The sequence below is a fragment of the Hemitrygon akajei genome, chromosome 9, assembly GCF_048418815.1.
Source record: "Hemitrygon akajei chromosome 9, sHemAka1.3, whole genome shotgun sequence".
NCBI lineage: Eukaryota > Metazoa > Chordata > Chondrichthyes > Myliobatiformes > Dasyatidae > Hemitrygon > Hemitrygon akajei.
Window position 1 is genome coordinate 1,517,301 of NC_133132.1, and position 12,874 is coordinate 1,530,174.

General features: G+C 51.2%; 1 protein-coding gene across 5 annotated transcripts in view; it reads right to left on the minus strand.

The window, feature by feature from the left end:
* LOC140732857 (glutathione hydrolase 1 proenzyme-like) overlaps positions 1-12,874 on the minus strand; it is a 141,225-nt gene that overhangs the window by 105,672 nt on the left and 22,679 nt on the right. For all 5 annotated transcript variants that reach the window (XM_073055489.1, XM_073055484.1, XM_073055487.1 and 2 more), the window contains exon 3: positions 10,363-10,493. In XM_073055489.1, the coding sequence (XP_072911590.1) occupies positions 10,363-10,493 (131 nt within the window). The remainder of the gene's footprint in view (positions 1-10,362; positions 10,494-12,874) is intronic.

Below are 12,874 nucleotides of genomic sequence, written 5' to 3' on the forward strand. Positions count from 1 at the left end.
TCTCTCCATCTACACTTCCTGACCCCCAATGACAACAGTTCCTCTCCATCTACACCTCCTGACCACCCCAATGACAACAGTTCCTCTCCATCCACACCTCCTGACCACCCCAATGACAACAGTTCCTCTCCATCTACACATCCTGACCCCCCAATGACAACAGCTCCCCTCCATCAACACCTCCTGACCACCCCAATGACAACAGTTTCTCTCCATCTACACTTCCTGACCCCCAATGACAACAGTTCCTCTCCATCTACACCTCCTGACCACCCCAATGACAACAGTTCCTCTCCATCTACACCTCCTGACCACCCCAATGACAACAGTTCCTCTCCATCTACACCTCCTGACTCCCTCAATGACATCAGTTCCTCTCCATCTACACCTCCTGACCCCCCCATGACAACAGTTTCTCTCCATCTACACCTCCTGACCCCCCCATGACAACAGTTCCTCTCCATCTACACCTCCTGACTCCCTCAATGACATCAGTTCCTCTCCATTTACACCTACTGGCACCCCTAATGACAATAGTTCCTCTCCATGTAAATCTCCTGACACCCCACTGACCTATGGCCACAGTTCCTCTCCATCTACACCTCCTGACCCCCCCAATGACAACAGTTCCTCTCCATCTACACCTCCTGACAGACCCTAATCATAAGAGTTCCTCTCCATTTACACCTCCTAAACCCCCCCAAATGAGAACAGTTCCTTTGTATCTACACCTCCTGACACCCCCAAGGACAACAATTCCTCTCCATCTACACCTCCTGACACCCCCAAGGACAACAATTCCTCTCCATCTACACCTCCTAAACCCCCCCAAATGAGAACAGTTCCTCTCCATCTACACCTCCTGACACCCCCAAGGACAACAATTCCTCTCCATCTACACCTCCTAAACCCCCCCAAATGAGAACAGTTGCTCTCCATCTACACCTCCTGACACCCCCAAGGACAACAATTCCTCTCAAGCTAGAGCTGCTGACACCCTTTTTAACAACAGTTCTTGTCCATCAACACCTCCTGACACCACGCCACCAATGGACACAGTTCCTCTCAATCTGTACGCGGAACAAGTGCTACACTTGCCCTTACACTTCCTCCCTCACCACCATTCAGCGCCCCAGACAATCCTTTCAGGTGAGGCGACACTTCACCTGTGAGTTGGCTGGTGTGGTATACTGCGTCCGGTGCTCCCGGTGTGGCCTTTTATATATTGGTGAGACCCGACGCAGACTGGGAGACCGTTTCGCTGAACACCTACGCTCGGTCCGCCAGAAAAAGCAGGATCTCCCAGTGGCCACACTTTTTAATTCCACGTCCCATTCCCATTCTGATATGTCTATCCATGGCCTCCTCTACTGTCAAGATGAAGCCACACTCAGGTTGGAGGAACAACACCTTATATACCGGCTGGGTAGCCTCCAACCTGATAGCATGAACAATGACTTCTCTAACTTCCGTTAATGCCCCTCCTCCCCTTCTTACCACATCCCTGACAATATTATGTTATTTATTTTTTTCTCTCTCTCTGCCCATCACTCTGCCTGTTCTCCATCTCCCTCTGGTGCTCCCCTCCCCCTTTCTTTCCCCCGAGGCCTCCTGTCCCATGATCTTTTCCCTTCTCCAGCTCTGTATCACTTTCAAAAATCACCTTTCCAGCTCTTAGCTTCATCCCACCCCATCCGGTCTACACCTATCATTTCGCATTTCCCCCTCCCCCCACTACTTTCAAATCTCTTAGTATCTTTCCTTTCAGTTAGTGCTGACAAAGGGTTTCGGCCTGAAGCGTCGACATCGCTTCTCCCTATAGATGCTGCCTGGCCTGCTGTGTTCCACCAGCATTTTGTGTGTGCTGTTGTTTGAATTTCCAGCATCTGTAGATTTCCTCGTGTTTCTTCTCAATCTACCCATCCTGACCCCACAATGAAAACATCTCCTCGCCATCTGCACCGGACACTCCCATTGACAACAGTTCCTTTCAATCTACACCTCCTGACACCACTCCCAATAATGGCCACAGATCCTCTCCATCTACTCCTACTGACACCCACAATGACAACAGTTCCTCTCCATCTACACCTCCTGACCCCCCAATGACAACAGTTCCTCTCCATCTACACCTCCTGACACCCCCATGACAACAGTTCCTCTCCATCTACACCTCCTGACCCCCAATGACAACTGCTCCCCTCCATCTACACCTCCTGACCCCCAATGACAACAGTTCCTCTCCATCTACACCTCCTGACACCCCAATGACAACAGCTCCCCTCCATCTACACCTCCTGACCCCAATGACAACAGTTCCTCTCCATCTACACCTCCTGACCCCCCATGACAACAGTTCCTCTCCATCTACACCTCCTGACACCCCAATGACAACAGTTCCTCTCCATCTACACCTCCTGACCCCCAATGACAACAGTTCCTCTCCATCTACACCTCCTGACCACCCCAATGACAACAGTTCCCCTCCATCTACACCTCCTGACCCCCCCAATGCCAACAGATCCCCTCCATCTACACCTCCTGACCCCCCAATGACAACAGTTCCTCTCCATCTACACCTCCTGACCCCCCATGAGAACAGTTCCTCTCCATTTACACCACCTGACCCCCATGACAACAGTTCCTCTCCATCTACACCTCCTGACCCCAATGACAACAGTTCCTCTCCATCTACACCTCCTGACCCCCCCATGACAACAGTTCCTCTCCATCTACACGTCCTGACCCCCCCATGACAACAGTTCCTCTCCATCTACACCTCCTGACCCCCCATGACAACAGTTCCTCTCCATCTACACCTCCTGACCCCCCATGACAACAGTTCCTCTCCATCTACACCTCCTGACACCCCATGACAACAGTTCCTCTCCATTTACACCACCTGACCCCCCCATGACAACAGTTCCTCTCCATCTACACCTCCTAAGACCCACAATGACATCAGTTCCTCTCCATCTACACCTCCTGACCCCCTCAATGACAACAGTTCCTCTCCATTTACACCTCCTGACCCCCCATGACAACAGTTCCCCTCCATCTACACCTCCTGACCCCCCAATGACAACAGTTCCTCTCCATCTACACCTCCTGACCCCCCATGACAACAGTTCCTCTCCATCTACACCTCCTGACCCCCCAATGACAACAGTTCCTCTCCATCTACACCTCCTGACCCCCCATGACAACAGTTCCTCTCCATTTACACCACCTGACCCGCCATGACAACAGTTCCTCTCCATCTACACCTCCTGACCCCAATGACAACAGTTCCTCTCCATCTACACCTCCTGACCCCCCATGACAACAGTTCCTCTCCATTTACACCACCTGACCCCCCATGACAACAGTTCCTCTCCATCTACACCTCCTGACACACCCAATGACAACAGTTCCTCTCCATCTACACATCCTGACACACCCAGTGACAACAGTTCCTCTCCATCTACACCTCCTGACCCCTTCCCCCCAATTACAACAGTTCCTCTCCAACTACACATCCTGACCCCCCTAATGACAACAGTTCCTCTCCATCTACACCTCCTGACCCCCCATGAGAACAGTTCCTCTCCATTTACACCACCTGACCCCCATGACAACAGTTCCTCTCCATCTACACCTCCTGACCCCAATGACAACAGTTCCTCTCCATCTACACCTCCTGACCCCCCATGACAACAGTTCCTCTCCATTTACACCTCCTGACCCCCCATGACAACAGTTCCTCTCCATCTACACGTCCTGACCCCCCCATGACAACAGTTCCTCTCCATCTACACTTCCTGACCCCCCCATGACAACAGTTCCTCTCCATCTACACCTCCTGACCCCCCATGACAACAGTTCCTCTCCATCTACACCTCCTGACACCCCATGACAACAGTTCCTCTCCATTTACACCATCTGACCCCCCCATGACAACAGTTCCTCTCCATCTACACCTCCTAAGACCCACAATGACATCAGTTCCTCTCCATCTACACCTCCTGACCCCCTCAATGACAACAGTTCCTCTCCATTTACACCTCCTGACCCCCCATGACAACAGTCCCTCTCCATCTACACCTCCTGAACCCCCATGACAACAGTCCCTCTCCATCTACACCTCCTGAACCCCCATGACAACAGTTCCTCTCCATCTAAACCTCCTGACCCCCCATGACAACAGTTCCTCTCCATCTACACTTCCTGACCACCCCATGACAACAGTTCCTCTCCATCTACACCTCCTGACCCCCCATGACAACAGTTCCTCTCCATCTACACCTCCTGACCCCCCCATGACAACAGTTCCTCTCCATCTGCACCTCCTGACCCCCCATGACAACAGTTCCTCTCCATTTACACCTCCTGACCCCCCCAATGACAACAGTTCCTCTCCATCTACACCTCCTGACCCCCCCATGACAACAGCTCCCCTCCATCTACACCTCCTGACCCCCCCATGACAACAGTTCCTCTCCATCTATACCTCCTGACCACCAATGACAACAGTTCCTCTCCATCTACACCTCCTGACCCCCAATGTCAACAGTTCCTCTCCATCTACACCTCCTGACCCCCTCAATGACAACAGTTCCTCTCCATCTACACCTCCTGACCCCCTCAATGACAACAGTTCCTCTCCATCTACACTTCCTGACCCCCTCAATGACAACAGTTCCTCTCCATCTACACCTCCTGACCCCCCCAATGACAACAGTTCCACTCCATCTACACCTCCTGACACCCCCAATGACAACAGTTCCTCTCCATCTACACCTCCTGACCCCCAATGACAACAGTTCCTCTCCATTTACACCACCTGACCCCCCATGACAACAGTTCCTCTCCATCTACACCTCCTGACCCCTCATGACAACAGTTCCTCTCCATCTACACCTACTGACACCCCCAATGACAACAGATCATCTCCATCTACACATCCTGACCCCCCAATGACAACAGTTCCTCTCCATTTACACCTCCTGACCCCCCATGACAAGAGTTCCTCTCCATCTACACCTCCTGACCACCAATGACAACAGTTCCTCTCCATCTACACCTCCTGACCCCCCAATGACAACAGTTCCTCTCCATCTACAACTCCTGACCCCCCAATGACAACAGTTCCTCTCCATCTACAACACCTGAACCCCCCCACGACAAGTTCCTCTCCATCTACACCTCCTGACACCCCAATGACAACAGTTCCTCTCCATCTACACCTCCTGACACCCCCAATGACAACAGTTCCTCCTCATCTACACCTCCTGACCACTCCAATGACAACAGTTCCTCCTCATCTACACCTCCTGACCCCCCCAATGACAACAGTTCCTCTCCATCTACACCTCCTGACCACCTCAATGACAACAGTTCCTCTCCATCTACACCTCCTGACCCCCCCAATGACAACAGTTCCTCTCCATCTACACCTCCTGACCACCTCAATGACAACAGTTCCTCTCCATCTACACCTCCTGACCCCCCCAATGACAACAGTTCCTCTCCATCTACACCTCCTGACCACCCCAATGACAACAGTTCCTCTCCATCTACACCTCCTGAACTCCCCTGTGACAACAGTTCCTCTCCATCTACACCTCCTGACCCCCAATGACAACAGTTCCTCTCCATCTACACCTCCTGACCACCCCAATGACAACAGTTCCTCTCCATCTACAACACCTGAACCCCCCCACGACAAGTTCCTCTCCATCTACACCTCCTGACCCCCAATGACAACAGTTCCTCTCCATCTACACCTCCTGACCACCCCAATGACAACAGTTCCTCTCCATCTACAACACCTGAACCCCCCCACGACAAGTTCCTCTCCATCTACACCTCCTGACACCCCAAATGACAACAGTTCCTCTCCATCTACACCTCCTGAACCCCCCCCGTGACAACAGTTCCCCTCCATCTACACCTCCTGACCCCCAATGACAACAGTTCATATCCATCTACACCTCCTGACACCCCCAATGTCAACAGTTCCTCTCCATCTACAGCTACTGCTTCCCCAAGACAACATTTCCTCTCCATCTACACCTCCTGAACCCCCAATGTCAACAGTTCCTCTCCATCTACACCTCCTGACCCCCCATGACAACAGTCCCTCTCCATCTACACCTCCTGAACCCCCATGACAACAGTCCCTCTCCATCTACACCTCCTGAACCCCCATGACAACAGTTCCTCTCCATCTAAACCTCCTGACCCCCCATGACAACAGTTCCTCTCCATCTACACTTCCTGACCACCCCATGACAACAGTTCCTCTCCATCTACACCTCCTGACCCCCCATGACAACAGTTCCTCTCCATCTACACCTCCTGACCCCCCCATGACAACAGTTCCTCTCCATCTGCACCTCCTGACCCCCCATGACAACAGTTCCTCTCCATTTACACCTCCTGACCCCCCCAATGACAACAGTTCCTCTCCATCTACACCTCCTGACCCCCCCATGACAACAGCTCCCCTCCATCTACACCTCCTGACCCCCCCATGACAACAGTTCCTCTCCATCTATACCTCCTGACCACCAATGACAACAGTTCCTCTCCATCTACACCTCCTGACCCCCAATGTCAACAGTTCCTCTCCATCTACACCTCCTGACCCCCTCAATGACAACAGTTCCTCTCCATCTACACCTCCTGACCCCCTCAATGACAACAGTTCCTCTCCATCTACACTTCCTGACCCCCTCAATGACAACAGTTCCTCTCCATCTACACCTCCTGACCCCCCCAATGACAACAGTTCCACTCCATCTACACCTCCTGACACCCCCAATGACAACAGTTCCTCTCCATCTACACCTCCTGACCCCCAATGACAACAGTTCCTCTCCATTTACACCACCTGACCCCCCATGACAACAGTTCCTCTCCATCTACACCTCCTGACCCCTCATGACAACAGTTCCTCTCCATCTACACCTACTGACACCCCCAATGACAACAGATCATCTCCATCTACACATCCTGACCCCCCAATGACAACAGTTCCTCTCCATTTACACCACCTGACCCCCCATGACAACAGTTCCTCTCCATCTACACCTCCTGACCCCCCATGACAACAGTTCCTCTCCATCTACACCTCCTGACCCCCCATGACAAGAGTTCCTCTCCATCTACACCTCCTGACCACCAATGACAACAGTTCCTCTCCATCTACACCTCCTGACCCCCCAATGACAACAGTTCCTCTCCATCTACAACTCCTGACCCCCCAATGACAACAGTTCCTCTCCATCTACAACACCTGAACCCCCCCACGACAAGTTCCTCTCCATCTACACCTCCTGACACCCCAATGACAACAGTTCCTCTCCATCTACACCTCCTGACCCCCCCAATGACAACAGTTCCTCCTCATCTACACCTCCTGACCACTCCAATGACAACAGTTCCTCTCCATCTACAACACCTGAACCCCCCCACGACAAGTTCCTCTCCATCTACACCTCCTGACCCCCAATGACAACAGTTCCTCTCCATCTACACCTCCTGACCACCCCAATGACAACAGTTCCTCTCCATCTACAACACCTGAACCCCCCCACGACAAGTTCCTCTCCATCTACACCTCCTGACACCCCAAATGACAACAGTTCCTCTCCATCTACACCTCCTGAACCCCCCCCGTGACAACAGTTCCCCTCCATCTACACCTCCTGACCCCCAATGACAACAGTTCATATCCATCTACACCTCCTGACACCCCCAATGTCAACAGTTCCTCTCCATCTACAGCTACTGCTTCCCCAAGACAACATTTCCTCTCCATCTACACCTCCTGACCCCCCATGACAACAGTTCCTCTCCATCTACACTTCCTGACCACCCCATGACAACAGTTCCTCTCCATCTACACCTCCTGACCCCCCATGACAACAGTTCCTCTCCATCTACACCTCCTGACCCCCCCATGACAACAGTTCCTCTCCATCTGCACCTCCTGACCCCCCATGACAACAGTTCCTCTCCATTTACACCTCCTGACCCCCCCAATGACAACAGTTCCTCTCCATCTACACCTCCTGACCCCCCCATGACAACAGCTCCCCTCCATCTACACCTCCTGACCCCCCCATGACAACAGTTCCTCTCCATCTATACCTCCTGACCACCAATGACAACAGTTCCTCTCCATCTACACCTCCTGACCCCCAATGTCAACAGTTCCTCTCCATCTACACCTCCTGACCCCCTCAATGACAACAGTTCCTCTCCATCTACACCTCCTGACCCCCTCAATGACAACAGTTCCTCTCCATCTACACTTCCTGACCCCCTCAATGACAACAGTTCCTCTCCATCTACACCTCCTGACCCCCCCAATGACAACAGTTCCACTCCATCTACACCTCCTGACACCCCCAATGACAACAGTTCCTCTCCATCTACACCTCCTGACCCCCAATGACAACAGTTCCTCTCCATTTACACCACCTGACCCCCCATGACAACAGTTCCTCTCCATCTACACCTCCTGACCCCTCATGACAACAGTTCCTCTCCATCTACACCTACTGACACCCCCAATGACAACAGATCATCTCCATCTACACATCCTGACCCCCCAATGACAACAGTTCCTCTCCATTTACACCACCTGACCCCCCATGACAACAGTTCCTCTCCATCTACACCTCCTGACCCCCCATGACAACAGTTCCTCTCCATCTACACCTCCTGACCCCCCATGACAAGAGTTCCTCTCCATCTACACCTCCTGACCACCAATGACAACAGTTCCTCTCCATCTACACCTCCTGACCCCCCAATGACAACAGTTCCTCTCCATCTACAACTCCTGACCCCCCAATGACAACAGTTCCTCTCCATCTACAACACCTGAACCCCCCCACGACAAGTTCCTCTCCATCTACACCTCCTGACACCCCAATGACAACAGTTCCTCTCCATCTACACCTCCTGACCCCCCCAATGACAACAGTTCCTCCTCATCTACACCTCCTGACCACTCCAATGACAACAGTTCCTCCTCATCTACACCTCCTGACCCCCCCAATGACAACAGTTCCTCTCCATCTACACCTCCTGACCACCTCAATGACAACAGTTCCTCTCCATCTACACCTCCTGACCCCCCCAATGACAACAGTTCCTCTCCATCTACACCTCCTGACCACCTCAATGACAACAGTTCCTCTCCATCTACACCTCCTGACCCCCCCAATGACAACAGTTCCTCTCCATCTACACCTCCTGACCACCCCAATGACAACAGTTCCTCTCCATCTACACCTCCTGAACTCCCCTGTGACAACAGTTCCTCTCCATCTACACCTCCTGACCCCCAATGACAACAGTTCCTCTCCATCTACACCTCCTGACCACCCCAATGACAACAGTTCCTCTCCATCTACAACACCTGAACCCCCCCACGACAAGTTCCTCTCCATCTACACCTCCTGACCCCCAATGACAACAGTTCCTCTCCATCTACACCTCCTGACCACCCCAATGACAACAGTTCCTCTCCATCTACAACACCTGAACCCCCCCACGACAAGTTCCTCTCCATCTACACCTCCTGACACCCCAAATGACAACAGTTCCTCTCCATCTACACCTCCTGAACCCCCCCCGTGACAACAGTTCCCCTCCATCTACACCTCCTGACCCCCAATGACAACAGTTCATATCCATCTACACCTCCTGACACCCCCAATGTCAACAGTTCCTCTCCATCTACAGCTACTGCTTCCCCAAGACAACATTTCCTCTCCATCTACACCTCCTGAACCCCCAATGTCAACAGTTCCTCTCCATCTACACCTCCTGAACCCCCAATGTCAACAGTTCCTCTCCATCTACACCTCCTGAACCCCCAATGTCAACAGTTTCTCTCCATCTCACCTCCTGTTACCCCCAATGACAAAGGTTCCTGACCATCTATACCTCCTGACCCCCTCAATGAAAACAATTCTGCTCAATCTACACCTCATGACCATCCAATGACAACAGTTACTCTACATCAACATCTCCTGAACCCCTCAATTACAACAGTTCCGATACATCTACACCTCCTGACACCCCGATGACAACAGTCCTCTCCATCTACACCTCCTGACCCCGAAAGACAACAGTTCCTCTACACCATGAATTTAAATGCCTCCTACAGACGTAGTTGCCTGTTTCAAATCTGGGATGATCCTGCTTTCTCCCACGGCCCAGCAACAAGGAGCTGCACAGCCTGAGGGTTTGGGAGAGACTGTCTGCAGGAAGTGGCTGGGGACCCTCAGATACCCCTCCCAGTAGGTGTTGAATGCAGAAAGTTGTGGGTGAAGGTAGAAGGCCAGTTGATAGAGCACCCACCTGTCTGTGCATCGTAAATGGTCATATAGAAGCCTCCTCCAATCCCCATGCTGTGTGCGTTGTGCAGCCCGTCACAGAGCATGCTGGCAATGGCCGCATCGACAGCTGACCCCCCCTGCTGGAGAATGTCCCTGTGAAAGAAAGAGAGCGAGGGTTAGTCTGCGACAAATTGCCCACCGGGCTGGTGCTGTGTCAGAGGGACAGGTGATGCAGGAGAATGCGGACATTGGGACCCGGAGCCACAGACGTTTACTGGAAAAACTCCACAGGTCACGCAGCATCTGGGGGACGGTTGAGTTTCAGGTCGAAGCCCTGCATCCTGTCTGAGAGTGCAGAGGGAATAAAGAGGGGAAAGAGGAGCCCAGAACAGAGATATTAATAGTTTGTTTTACAAATGAGTTCAGACAAACACCGCACAGCTTACACTGACATTTTAAAATAAGGTGACTGGATTTGCAGAAGCCGGCATTAATCCAACATGTTTATAGAGGGTGAGGTGAGATGATAATCTAACATGGTGGCCGTCAATGTGTGAGGCTACACTCCCATTCGCATAGCCACAGGCAAGCTTCTCACTCTCTGGTTACATTTCAAAATAAGGAGAGAAGGGTGTCTCAGTAAATTTGCTTCCGGAGCTACAGAGATGGGTCCTGGATGCAGCAGCGGAGGGGTGCACAGAGGCAGGTTGCCTGGCAATGTTCAGGGAGTATGTCTGTGGCCGGTAACCATGGAGAAAGAATTTGCTGTGACCAGAGATACCGTGGAGATGTTCCAGGACCACTGCGCAGGGAAAAATGTCAGCCAGATGGGGATGGAAATGTTTTAATTTACTGTTATTGTCTGTTTTGTTGTAGTATATTAGATTGCTAAATCTGCAATAAACCTAATCAGTGACGTGTGACCGGATTGTGTTCCCTACTCCCATTATATAATCCGTGACGTGTGGCCGGATTGTGTTCCCTACACCCATGATATAATCCGTGACGTGTGGCCGGATTGTGTTCCCTACTCCCATTATATAATCAGTGACGTGTGACCGGATTGTGTTCCCTACTCCCATTATATAATCAGTGACGTGTGGCCGGATTGTGTTCCCTACTCCCATTATATAATCAGTGATGTGTGACCGGATTGTGTTCCCTACTCCCATTATATAATCAGTGACGTTAGGCTGTATTGTGTTCCCGACTCCCATTATATAATCAGTGACGTATGACCGGATTGTGTTCCCTACTCCCATTATATAATCGATGACGTGTGGCCGGATTGTGTTCCCTACTCCCATTATATAATCAGTGACGTGTGACCGGATTGTGTTCCCTACTCCCATTATATAATCAGTGACATGTGGCCACATTGAGTTCACTACTCCCATTATATAATCGATGACGTGTGGCCGGATTGTGTTCCCTACTCCCATTATATACTCCGTGACGTGTGACCAGATTGTGTTCCCTACTCCCATTATATAATCCGTGACGTGTGACCAGATTGTGTTCCCTAATCCCATTATATAATCAGTGACGTGTGGCCGGATTGTGTTCCCTACTCCCATTATATAATCAGTGACGTGTGGCCAGATTGTGTTCCCTACTCCCATTATATAATCAGTGACGTGTGGCCAGATTGTGTTCCCTACTCCCATTATATAATCAGTGACGTGTGGCCGGATTGTGTTCCCTGCTCCCATTATATAATCAGTGACGTGTGGCCGGATTGAGTTCCCTGCTCCCATTATATAATCAGTGACTTGTGGCCGGATTGTGTTCCCTACTCCCATTATATAATCAATGACGTCTGGCCGGATTGTGTTCCCTACTCCCATTATCTAATCAGTGACGTGTGACCGGGTTGTGTTCCCTACTCCCATTATATAATCAGTGACTTGTGGCCGGATTGTGTTCCCTACTCCCATTATATAATCAGTGACGTGTGACCGGATTGTGTTCCCTACTCCCATTATATAATCAGTGACGTGTGGCCGGATTGAGTTCCCTGCTCCCATTATATAATCAGTGACTTGTGGCCGGATTGTGTTCCCTACTCCCATTATATAATCAGTGACGTGTGGCCAGATTGTGTTCCCTACTCCCATTATATAATCAGTGACGTGTGGCCAGATTGTGTTCCCTACTCCCATTATATAATCAGTGACGTGTGACCGGATTGTGTTCCCTACTCCCATTATATAATCAGTGACGTGTGGCCGGATTGAGTTCCCTGCTCCCATTATATAATCAGTGACTTGTGGCCGGATTGTGTTCCCTACTCCCATTATATAATCAATGACGTCTGGCCGGATTGTGTTCCCTACTCCCATTATCTAATCAGTGACGTGTGACCGGGTTGTGTTCCCTACTCCCATTATATAATCAGTGACTTGTGGCCGGATTGTGTTCCCTACTCCCATTATATAATCAGTGACGTGTGACCGGATTGTGTTCCCTACTCCCATTATATAATCAGTGACGTGTGGCCGGATTGAGTTCCCTGCTCCCATTATATAATCAGT